Source organism: Amaranthus tricolor, chromosome 7, assembly GCF_026212465.1.
Source record: "Amaranthus tricolor cultivar Red isolate AtriRed21 chromosome 7, ASM2621246v1, whole genome shotgun sequence".
Lineage (NCBI taxonomy): Eukaryota > Viridiplantae > Streptophyta > Magnoliopsida > Caryophyllales > Amaranthaceae > Amaranthus > Amaranthus tricolor.
Window position 1 is genome coordinate 16,458,952 of NC_080053.1, and position 13,096 is coordinate 16,472,047.

Genomic DNA, 13,096 nt, shown 5'->3' on the forward strand with positions numbered 1-13,096 from the left:
AAAGTTATCTTTGAAATATTTTAATAGGTCAAAATATATTGAAATTAAGTTTGAATATATTACACGTTTTATTACATTTGAATATATTATGTTTCATATTTGAATTTGAATTTAAAATATGTGTTTAAGGTATTTAGTTGATTAAATGTTAAAGTACAAGCTAAACACGTTTTATTATTAAAAACCACTTCTCGTCGACGTGAATAAAATCGTACATGGCTTTGTATATTGGTTGTCTTTGAATGGTGTCTTCTTGGATAAGGCGCAAAATCCACTCCACCCTTCTTATTTTGTTGGCATCGGTTAAAGCGGGGTGTAATGGATTTGAATGTGCATTTATCTCGCCTCTTTTTATCAACCTCCAAACCATTGATAGTGCCAATTCTAAACATGTTGCCACATCTCTAATGCAAGTACGTTCGCCCATTGGTTTAGACTCAAGTATGTTTGATGGTACCACCACTCTTTTTCTTCCAGCGTTTTTGTACTTCGATTCAACAACGGATGGCTTGTTTGCTTCTTTGGTTTGAATTGCTCGTTTCCATAAATTTCTTATGGTTCTATCATGATAACCGTATTTTTGAGCAATCCATTTAAATGTACCATGAGGAAGTGAGTCACTAACTTTTTGTGACAACATTTCTTGGAAAATAAGATGCCTTAACTCATTGCTGAACCTTGGCTTATGATGATCTTGTTGCTTTGGTTCTTGTTCTTTCATATTTTGTGGTTCTTCTTTTGATTCTGAACTGGACTCTTGATCATATGCATTTGATCCAAAGTACCAAGCCCCCTATTGCTCATCTTCACTTCCTGAAGCCATTGAAGGACACTGATGCACTGATTTTTTTTTCAAAAACTGTTAAGGCTACTGTTTTTGAAGATAATTCAAGATTTTATAGACAGCTAAGTATGTTTGTTTTGATATTTTGGTGTACTGTACAGCAGTCTTTATAGACTGATCTAGAATTTTGTAAGGTGACTTTTTTCAGATTATGTTCGTAATTGTAATTGTAAGTTCTTAATTATGGCCATTTGTAAGGTCTGGAATTCGTAAGGTCTTAATCCATGTAATTGTAAGTTGGCCAATGCAAGGAGTTTGTAATTTCAAATTATGGTTGTTTTATTTTTTTGGATGGATTAAGTTCCCTCCTTTTATTAGAATGAATCTCTAAAATTTCCCAATTTGGAAAGTTTAGCATAGTTGGTTAATTTTCCCTCCATGTACAGTTCTCTCTCCTCTTTAATTACATTAATAAAATCAGTTTTTTTGTTTTACCTTTTTTTATTTTTATTTTCTCTCTCATACTTTCAATACAATCATTACTTCACACTATTATTTAATTAAAATAATACCCACTTCAACCAAAGATTCTATCTTCCTTAATATGTGTGAAAAACCCATAGTGGAAGAACATAAAAAAACGAAGGGAGTATATACTTTTATGTATAGTGAAGGGAAAGCTTGCAAGTGAAGGTAGACGAGGTTCTACGTCAACATCAAAATAAAAAAAAATGGAAACGAGACATGTAAAGGGACAAAACCTATTGTTTTAATTTTATATACTATTTAATATGAATTTTTTGTTACTTTCCTACAATTTATTGTCTTGTAGGAAATTGTTTTTTTGCATGCAAAAGATTTTGTATTTGTTCTCTAATTTTAAAAACTTAAACATATATAAAGTTATTTTTTTTGCTTGCTTTTAAACAAATTATTTTCTTATATAGATGTCCAAAATTGTTGTTGGCAAAAATATGCAATATATAAAGCGTAATTTGAAGAAGGATGTTGCTTCGACGTCTATTGTTATTAAACAGGAAAAGTAAGAGATCAGAAATTGTTGTTTTTTAATTATTTTGTTTCATTTGTTGTCGCGTGCAACTTTATGTATACATCTTGTAAAAGAGTTTTTATTGATGATAATTATGTTGCTTTTTATTTAATTTTTGTTGTTAGTAACATATTTTTAGATTCCTTAAGTGGCAGGCGAAAAGAATCCTTTCATTTACTTTCGAATTCAGGGGGACTTATGCTTTTAGGTGATATGATGTCCTTGAAACAAAAAGAAAATTTGAAAGAAATCGGGTTTAATGGTTTATTGCATGTTAATTTGTTGAAAAGCTTTCACGGTATTGTGCCTTGGTTCATCAAACAATATGACGCTGAAACAAATGTCTTTATTGTGATTCTTATTTAGTTGCTCAATTGAGGGAGAAACTAGATGGTTGTCAAAGTAGGGAAATATCTTCCCAAAAATTGTTTGATAAGATTGCGACTAATTTAAGGGATGGGGGGACTTGATTTTAAAAGGTTCTTTGTTATGTATGTCATGGTTACCTATTTGGCCCCCACCCCTCATAAGCAAGTACATTGAAGCTTAGCTAAGCCTCTGGATGATGTTGATGCAATAGGATCTATGGATTGGTGTGGTTGGGTGTTAAAAAAGCATAGGAAAAATGTGAAAAGGGCACAAAATAAGGAATTGAAATACATTCCTGTTTATGTTTCTATATTGGAATTAGCATTTTATTATAGGTTTAGTATGAAGGGAGTTTGGCCCTCAAAAGAATTACCTTTAGTACAACACTAGACCAATGATCTTTTGAAAGAGAGAGCTAAATTGGAATTAAAGGCAAGATCAATGGCCTGCGGGTGTTTGATTCTATTGCATACTAAATTACTTGAAAGAAGATTGACAAGAATTTCATTCAATTTCAACAACAAAATGTGCTGCAACAAGATTATTTGTCAATCCCTTTGCCCCGAGGTTACAAGATGCATAACGACGAGGACATTCATAATAAATCAAAAGATGTAACTTTATATTAATTTTTTTAGTACTGTTATGTTTTAAGACTTTTAAAACTTTTAATGTTTCCTTCTAAGAGTTTCATGTTGCTGGTCTTTAAAGTTTAATGTTCTATATTATAGTTATTGTTACTTTTGTAACAGTTTCATTTTATTGATTTAATTTCATTGTTTCAAACAATTTTTAAGCTCATTTGTCTCTATCAAACCGTTTAATGTTACATTTTAACAATTTCATGTTGCTAATCTAGAGTTTATTGTTTTTGTCTAACAGTTTAATGTTACTTTTTATCAGGAAATTGTTGAGGAATCAACCAAAATGAAAAGGAATATAGATATTGTTACGCAATATTATATGAACAACTTTAAGAGACTAAAATCAATGGCTACTCAAGCTATAACCTCAAATGGGCAGAAAAAGCGGAAAGACTCTCTATCGCCAACTATTTTACAATGGCTCTCTAACCGAATGTTTGGAAGGAAATAAATGATGTAGTTGGAAAACTCATGGATGTTAGGAAAAGAGCTTCTAACATAGAGTTTCCATCATTTGATTAATGTTGGCCAAGCGCAGAACAAAGAGAATATTGACAAAAGGAAAAAGAAGATGAATTGATGAATTGAAGAATTTGAAATGTTGTGTTAGAAAAACTCATTTGGTAAATACTTTTGTCACACTAGTGGAAAAAATCTTATTTGTTGCGTGACATATGTTGCGGTTTTTCAATTACGCAGCATAAAATAGGATGAAAAAACGAGGGAAAAAAAATTAGGTTCTATGTTGCGGTTCCCCAAATACCGCAGCATATAGTCAGTTTTAAAAAAAAAAAAGAAAATTACATTATATGCTGCGGTTTTTGAAGAACCGCAGCATATAATGTAAATTATATTTTTTTAAGAAAAAACGCCCATCTCATATATCCTTCTTGTTCAATAAGCTAAACTACTATTTCATTAAAAAGTTAACAAAAGCTAGTTAAACCCTTCTAAAACCCACGAAAAACCACTATTGTTGCTCTTGAATTCTTCATCTTCCTCGTTATTCAACTCACGAACAGTTGCTAAACCCACGAAACAATAGCTAAACTACTGTGTTCTTCAAAACCCACAAACAGCTATTCGAAAAACCCACGAATTCTTCAACTTCTTGTTCAAAGCATTGTTCTTGTTCATCTTCAAAATCCACGAAATTGAGGTATCATTTCTCTTTTCAATATATTCAACCCTTAGTTTTGCTAGCTATTCGATATATTTAGGGCTAATTTTTTTTATACTAATTTTGTTTTCGTTTTTCATTATAGATTACTTAACCCAAGAATTGAAGGTAATTTTATTTAGTTTTTTAACTTGCAAGTTCATCTTTTTATTGTTTTACTCGTAATTTAGAGCTAAAGATATCAAGTATTTGTGAATTTGACATTTTCATGTTTATGTTATTAATTTGTTAATTATTTGTGTATTTTGTTAAAAATGTAGTTTGTTGTTGTAGATATGTTTTAATTATTAGAATTAGATAGAATAAACATATTTTTAGGGTTAAATGATTTATTTTTAGGCTTAATATGATGTATGAAGTATAGAATTAGAATATGTTTGGTTATATAGAATTAGAATATGAAGTATGAAGTATGAAGTATACAGTGTTACTTATTTTAAATGATTTTATTTTAGAATGTAATGTAGTGGTTATATAGAATTAAAATATAAAGTACATATTTAGGGTTAAATATGTTTAGTATAAATAAGTATATATTTTTAAGGTTAAATATATTTGGTATAAATAAGTATATATGTTTAAAAATGATTATAATTTTGTTTTGAATTAATTAATCACACTTAGGATGACAAAAGATCGTTCTTGGATGCATGAAAGCATTAAATCTTCAGAATTTATTGATGGCATATTAGAATTTTGTAGTATTGCCGTAGAATTTTGTAGAACTACGTGCTAAGTTGCGTTTTTAAGGTTTTTAAAGCGTTTTAGGCACTTTCTCGCATAAAGTAGTTCAAACTAGGTTTGTTTTGCATGAAACTTGGCACACAACACTATTTGATATATATTATTATGTTGAAATGGTTAGAATTGAAAACAATAGACATATGCTTGAAATTACGTGTTAAGTTGCGTTTTTAAGGTTTTTAAAGCTTTTTTGGCACTAACATCTATTATCTTTTAGTGCTTTGTTCAAGATAATGGTATTCATCGCGGCTACTAGTAAATTATGAGTAAATTAGATGAGTTCTTAATTGAAAAATTTATAGGGAATGTGTTACTAGTAAGTTATGTGATGATGAGAATCTAAGGGTGGATTATAATTATAGTAGGAGACTACTCTAATGACTTGGTTTTGATTAGTTAGTGTTCTTGGATATGTTGTTTAATTAGAAGATATGGATCTTGTAGTAGATACTAGAATAGTGAAAATGAAGACTTTGGGATATATTGCTAATAATCGTGGTATTAGTTTAGAGAATTATGGTTATGGTAAAATGTTGAATGATTGGATGTTCTTGAAAGTATCTAAGGTTCTTGTGGAAATCATTAGTTGAATGGATAAATTAGCTGTGTTCTTTTATCTAGATAGTTTATTATTCTTGTTTGGTTTCTTGGTTTTGAGTTTAGATGAACATAGAAGTGTTGAATTGGAAAAAATCTACAAAGGGAATTGTGGAGATGTATGATCTTTACAAGAATATAAGTTAGTCTAAAGTAAGGTTATATATTTTGATGATATTAAGAGTTGGAGTTAGAACTTGCCCAATCTTTAAAATTAGAAATATTAGAATAGAAGTTGGAACTACGATGCGGTCATAGGAGGAGATGCAATGAGTTATATGAACCTAGTTTGTAGTATCGAACGCTTTATTGTGATGTTATGTTTGTTATGCTTCAGGAGGCGACGTCATCAAGGAACCTTTCTAGTAATCGCGGAGAAATAGACTTAGCTTCTTGAAGCGTCTTTGGTGAGCAGTAACAGTCCCTTAAAGGGATCTGGCCAGACTACTTTTCTTGAAAATAATTTTATTAAAGCTCTTTTGAAATTAAAAATTGTTGAGACAAATGTTGTGATGGCTTATGATGATATTGTTATATGGGTCAATGGATCGGGCTTACGAGCTGGTCATTGACGGAGTGGTGGGACATCGTCTCTTGCTCCCTGGTTTTGAGGTGAGTTGTCATTCAGATATTCACTAACTTTACCCGAGAGTGACATAGCCTTAGAGCTATAGGGCACCTCTCAAACTAGACTCCCTGTGCGCACATAGATCTAGGAAACTGATGTTGCTTTTAAACTTCTGTTTTGATTTACTGTGTTTTGTTGTTTTGGATTATTACCTCTCATACAGTTTAATCTAATCCCTTGTTGCTTCCATCTTTTAGTTTGTGTATAGATCGAATCCGGTCGGGAGCACTGGGTTAGCAGACTTGATTAGAGTTCCAAAGATGTCATATTGAGCAGAGCACATGGAAATTTATAGTTTTGTATTAGGATTATGTTAAGTGTATAATAGACTTGGTTGTGTTGGTTATATTGGACTTAAAGTGAATTGTATGATTTCCTTATGACTTAGATAGATTCTTGGATTGAGAATTAGCTGATTTAGCTATGGTTTAGAACTAAAGGCTCATTTGCACAAGTTTTAAAATTGAGATTTGAGTTTTCTTGGAAATTAATCCTTGTGATGACCCTGTTTACTCTGTCAACGGTAAGTCGGATTTTTACAGTATGTTACATTTTTAAATTATAATATTATTAATTTAATATTATGTAAAATCTAATGTATATATTATATAAATTTTATTTTTTTATTATTTTATATAGTATTTAGGTTTTATACGACATTCCAAGAAAAACACGCACTTCGACAAAAGAGGAAATGCGTGAATTGAAGAACAAGGTGGCCGTGTATGTAACTAATTTATGTGTTTGGTAGTGTAATTAGTTTAGATTTTTGATATATATATATATATATATATATATATATATATATATATATATATATATATATATATATATATATATATATATACATATATATATATATATATATATATATATATATATATATATATATATATATATATATACATATATATATATATATATATATATATATATATATATATATATATATAGACGTTAATTGTACAGCAACTAACTTGTTTGTCTTAAGAACCAGATAGACATTTTCCATGGGGTACAATCAAAACAATTGCATTGCAACATAACACATCTAGGTGGACAGTAGCAAGGCTTTGGGAATCAGCCAAAACAGCAATGCAAAATGGCATTGTAGTTGATGTAAATAGTAGAAAAAGGGGAAGAGTTGGTAGGAAACTAAGAGTCTTTGACAAGACTCTACTTAATGTTGTTCCAATTGAAAAGAGGACCATAATTGGAGCAATGGAAGTGCAATTGGGCATTGGGCATTCACAAGTTTATAGAATGATGAAATCTGATAATATTAGAGCCCATAAAAATTCAATTAAACCAAAACTTTCTCATAACCACAAAATAAGAAGACTAAACTTTATTCTATCCCAAATAATACCACCTACTATAGACAACCCACCAAAGTTCAGTTTGATGTATAATGGCGTACACATCGATGAAAAATGGTTCTATATGAGTAGGGAAATACAAAGGTACTATTTATTCCCATGGGAAGAGGAAGAACCATACAGGTGTGTGCCAAACAAAAATTTCATAGGTAAAGTAATGTTTATAGCAGCCGTTGCAAGACCTCAAATTAGTACTGATGAAGAAGTGTTGTGGGATGGAAAAATAGGAATTTTTCCATTCACTGAGACTTATTATGCAATAAGAAGGTCAGTAAATAGACCAGGAGGTACACCACAGCTAAGATCAGAGCAATAACAAAAGTTACACGAGATGTCATTCGAGATAAACTAATCAATGAAGTTCTACAAGCAATCAGATTGAAATGGCTAGCAAATGGAGTCAAAGATATTTGGATTCAACAAGATAATATCAAGCCACATATTTTAACAAATGATCAAGCATTAAATGAAGAAGCTAACAAAGATGAAGTTAACATAAGACTAGTTTGTCAACCGGCATCCAGTCCAGATATGAACATCTTAGATTTGGGTTTGTTTAGTGCACTACAATCAATTCAATTCAAGTCATTCCAGAAAGACCTCAAAGATTTGATCAAGGCGGTCAATGATGCATACGACACTTTTAAACCAAAACTTTTGAACTACACGTGGATACAATATCAACTATGCATGCTAGAGGTGTTGAAAGCTAGAGGTGGTAATAATTACAAGAATCCACACATTGGAAAACAAAGATTAGACAGGTTGGGTATGTTGCCAAGACAATTAGAAGTTCCTCCAGAACTTTAATGCAGCACGTCAATTTTTATCTCATGGTATATTTGATCTCAATGATCTTCCACAAAAAGATTGAAATTAATTATCAACATGTAGAAATGAATTAACACCCTTATAGTTTTGGATCACAAGGGTTGTCTAACTTTAGTTAAGTAGACATTTTGTAAATATTACAATATTATGTAGACATGGATCAACATTTTGTAAAGGAAAGAACATTTAAGACGACATTTTGTAACTATCAACTTATGCACACCTCTCCATTTAGTCATTGAGGTGGTTATTACACACAAAAATCTAATCAAGTTAAACATCATTCATCAATCCAAGCTTCACTTGTGTACGTTTATTTAACTCTCAGAATTAAGGTTTAACATCATTTGAAATTGTACAAATGTAAGTACTTTAGCCTCATCTTAGTGCTTGAAACGGCATTGAGACAAAACACATTAACCATTGCCAAATCAGTAACTTAATTAAGTTTCAACCTCATACCAAGCAATTTATGTGGCAATAAAACAACAAAATATGTTAATATCTCATGCTCATGTCAAGTAATCGAAGGTGACAATGAAACACATTACAATATACACATTTCATCAGAGAAATAACAATCATCATTGAGAAAGCAGATAAGTATGGGGCACAATACATAGCATGGCCAACAAGATAACATTTTTCATGAGCATAAACATCATCATAAATAATTAAGTAAAAGTTAGAATGCTCATGTGTGAAGACCACGGATTGTCGTCTTGCGTGGCAGCTTTGGTTTAGGTTCTACCTTCTCAAATAATGCATAATCCTACTCATCTGGTAAACCGTGGTACCAAGGCGAGGGTTCTTGTTCAGGATCATTAAGAGAAGTTAATTCCCCACAATTCAGATAATAATGATCATACCAAGAACCAAAGATATTGTCATATTTGATACATTCTCTTTGGACATCAGTTAATGAGTCGAGCGATTTTTCCTTTGTGTCCATCTCCAAAGGCAACCAAGCAAGGTAATCTTATAACAGAACAGAGGATGTAATATACCAAAATTAGATATACATAGAACCAAAATCAGTACTAAAAATAGAACCATTTACATGAGTCTAAGATAATCAAAATCAGATCAAAACAGAAACATTTACATGAGCATAACATAACATAAAACTACAAAAAAACAAATCAAAATAAATAAACAAACTTAACAACATGCAAGCCTCAAAAGGATAGTAAAAATTAGAACATAATCAATAAACAAAATCAAAAACAGAACAATATTAATAAACAAAATCAAAATCAGATCCAAACAGAACCATTTACATGAGTATGACATAACATAAAACTACAACAACAGATCAAAATCAATAAACAAAATAAACAACATGCAAGCCTAAAAAAGATAGTAAAAATTAGAACATAATCAATAAACAAAATAACATGGAAGATTATCATAAATGGAAAACACGTCAGAAAATAATCAAAATAAGATCTAATCAGATTAATGGCAGATCAAAAGGATAATCAAAATAAGAACATAATCAAAATCAAAATCAGATCAAAATAACATAACATAAAACTACAACAGAGCAGATCAAAATCAAAAAATAATCAACATCAAAATAACATACAAGATTATCATAAATGGAAACAAATCAGAGGAAGTAGTACAATCAGATCATGATTATCGGATTAAAACCAAATCAAAGGGATAATCAAAATCAAAACATAATCAAAATCAAAATCAGATCAAAACAACATAACATAAAACTACAATAGAATATATCAGAAAACACAAAACATGATAATCTTACAAAAAGATCCCATGTAGAGGAACTCAAACTAAATCAGAACCAAGAGTAAAAAGATCATACCAGATGATGATTAAACCGAAATAGATCATGATTAAACCGAAATAGATCAAACCAAAGAGTATCAAGACTATACCATAACCAATAGGATCAACTCGAAAAACCCATATCTAATGCAAAATCAAATAAAAAACCAAAGAAAATCAAATCCCCATTTCGTGAACGATTGGAATTAAAGAATAAAAAACCAAAATCACCATTTCTACAGATTTGTTCAGATTATTGTGTGTGAGAGAGAGAGAGAGCTGGGGGATGGACGACTGATTAGGGTTTGGATTGGGGTGCGGGTTAGGTTTATATAAGAGGTGTTAAATTAGGATTTTAAAATGAACGGTGGGGATCAACACATTTTGCATCTGATGGATCTAAACAATCTCACCATTTATGTGAGGGAGTTGGGAAGGCGGGTTTAAATGGGAGAATGTATGAATTGGGATGGTGGGTTTAATGAGAGATTAGGTGGGTTTTTAATGGTAGAAATAAATATGAAAGGAATATTAATTTTAGTTGGGAATAGATAAAGATTAAATAGTGGTAGGTATAAAAGTTAATGAGGTATAGAGTAAGATAAAAATAGGAGTAGGTAGAACTTTAAATGATTGTTTTATTATTAAAAATAGAAATGTAGCAAGTAATATAAAATTGCCAAATATAAAAAATGTAGCGAGTATTATGGAACGGAGTAAGTATATATATATATATATATATATATATATATATATATATATATATATATATATATATATATATATATATATATATATATATATATATATATATATATATATAGATTTTGGATCAAATGAGAAGGGGTATGAAAATGAGAAGGGTGAGAAGTAATCTAAAGCATTCATTTTTTTGATCAACGGACAGATTTAATTTGTTTAATTTGATAGTTGCACGCGGTTCATTTTGCTTTTTACATGTAATATGAACCGGTTTTTTATTGATTAACCGGTTCAATATATAAAGAATTTTTTTTTCTCTCTCCTACTTTACTTTCCTCCCGTTCCATCTTCCTCAAGAATTTTCGTTTGAATCTGCATCTTCCTCCCGTTCTTCAACACTTAATCTGCTTTACTTTCGTTTGAATCTCGACATTTTCATTGTTCTTCAATCGTTCTTCGAATTTATTTCAGGTATTTCTTCAATAAAACTCAACAATGTAGACATTTTTGCTTGTTTTGTGTTGTTGTTTCAGTTCTTGAATTAGTATATAAAAACACAACCGTTCTTGATTTAAGGGTTTATTTTCTTCGATTTTTGGTGTTTATTTGAATATTACTGTGGTATTTGATATTTAGGGTTAATTTCTGTTGATCTTCATTCTGCGATTTTACATTTTCATTCGATTTTTAGGGTTTTGATTTTTTTATTCTCGACATTTTGATTTTTATTCTGGATTTGAGTATTATTCTGTTATTTAGTTGTCATGATGATTGTCAGAAGGTAATGTTATTCTCGACATTACATTTTCATTCTTTTTCATTCTGGATTTTCATTATTCTCGACATTACATTTTCATTTCCTTTACATTTTGATCTTCATGATGATGACTTCAACTTCGATTATCACACTTTTTTTTAGTTGTCATGGCAAAAACAAGAGGTTCGTCAACTTCGAAGTCAGGTCATCAACGAGGTCGCAATATTCCAGTTGATATTCCCTCCACTTCTAATTTACATTTGAATTCCAACACAAGAAAGAGAAGAGCTGAGGAAACTGACAATGTACAACAAAGGTCTGTAAGGTAATTTTATTGACTAGTATGTTGAATTCCAACATTGTAATTCCAACAAAGTATTCCAGGTCATCAACATTGTAATTATTCATAGTCATAGTATCATTTATTGATAACATAGTATCTTTTTCTAAGAACATTGTACATTTTTTTTGTTGTTGCAGGTTGAGATCTACATTTCAGACCAAAAGTAGACCTTCTCAATTGATCAAATTGATGAAGGGATTCACTGAGAAACAAAAAATCTCAGTGAGAGAGATTGGTTTTGGTGGCCTTCTTAGTTTAAAGTTATGTAGAAATCCATCTGCAATGCTTGGTTGGCTTGTAGATTGTTTTGATCCCGGTAGTTGTATGTTTTCAATAGACTCTTTCAAGTGCTTTCAAATTTCTGAACATGACGTATATGATGTTTTTTGTCTACCTCTGAATCCAAACAATGATGTAGAATTAGTTTCAAGGTGTGCGAACAAGTATAATCCTGATTTTCCCTTGAAACAAGAATTTAGATCCTTTTTTGGTTATGAAGATACAAATGCAGCAATTCCCTTAGAATTGCTTGAACGAATGATCCCTAAGATGATTGATGGTGGGGATGAGTTCAAGCAACTTTTTGTTTTGCATGCTATTTCTTCTTTCTTAGCCCCTACCCAAAACAGAACAATAGACCTTAAGATTGTAAAGTCTATAGTAGATCCGAATAAGATTAGTACTTTTAATTGGTGTAAATATGTTCTTGATCAGTTTTGTGACTCTGTTGTTAGATATCGTAAAGGAAAGTTGCAATTTTTTTCTGGATGCATTGTTTTGTTGGAAATTATTTATTTTCATCGTTTGAAATTCAAGAATATCTCTTTGCCATCCTCTTTACCTCTTATCTCTCATTGGACTGATAAGGATGTGTCAAAAAGAATTAAGGAGGAAACATCTGCTAATCATTTTGGCAGTGGTTTAATTTTGAGTACATATCCTGTGAGTGAGACGATGGTGTTTGAGTATGGTCAAGCTGTTGGGTTAAAGGTGAACCACGTTGATACTGCACAACCAAGTGTAAATGAAGAATCCTTCAGAGATCAAACAGTGCAAGACGATGATAAAATTGAGTTTCAGTTGCCTTCAAATGCAATGCGTAATTCTGATATACGCCGATTAGCCGGAGATGTAAGTATAATCTTACTTATTTATGTTGCCTTCAACATAGAACACAGTAGCTATACATTGTCATAGTAACTTTTAATCACAATATAGTATCTTTTTCTAAGAACATAGTAGCATTCACCTTGGCAACAAATATTTTTCAAAATTTCAAAACAGAACACAGTA

The 13,096-nt window shown here is 30.7% G+C and overlaps 1 protein-coding gene across 1 annotated transcript; it reads left to right on the forward strand.

The window, feature by feature from the left end:
* The first annotated feature begins 5,891 nt into the window (after positions 1–5,891).
* LOC130818554 (uncharacterized) lies at positions 5,892–8,186 on the forward strand. Its single transcript, XM_057684718.1, has 4 exons — positions 5,892–5,981; positions 6,195–6,259; positions 7,053–7,499; positions 7,661–8,186. The coding sequence occupies exons 1-4, from the start codon at positions 5,892–5,894 to the stop codon at positions 8,184–8,186; spliced, it is 1,128 nt and encodes a 375-aa protein (XP_057540701.1).
* The last annotated feature ends 4,910 nt before the right edge of the window (positions 8,187–13,096 follow it).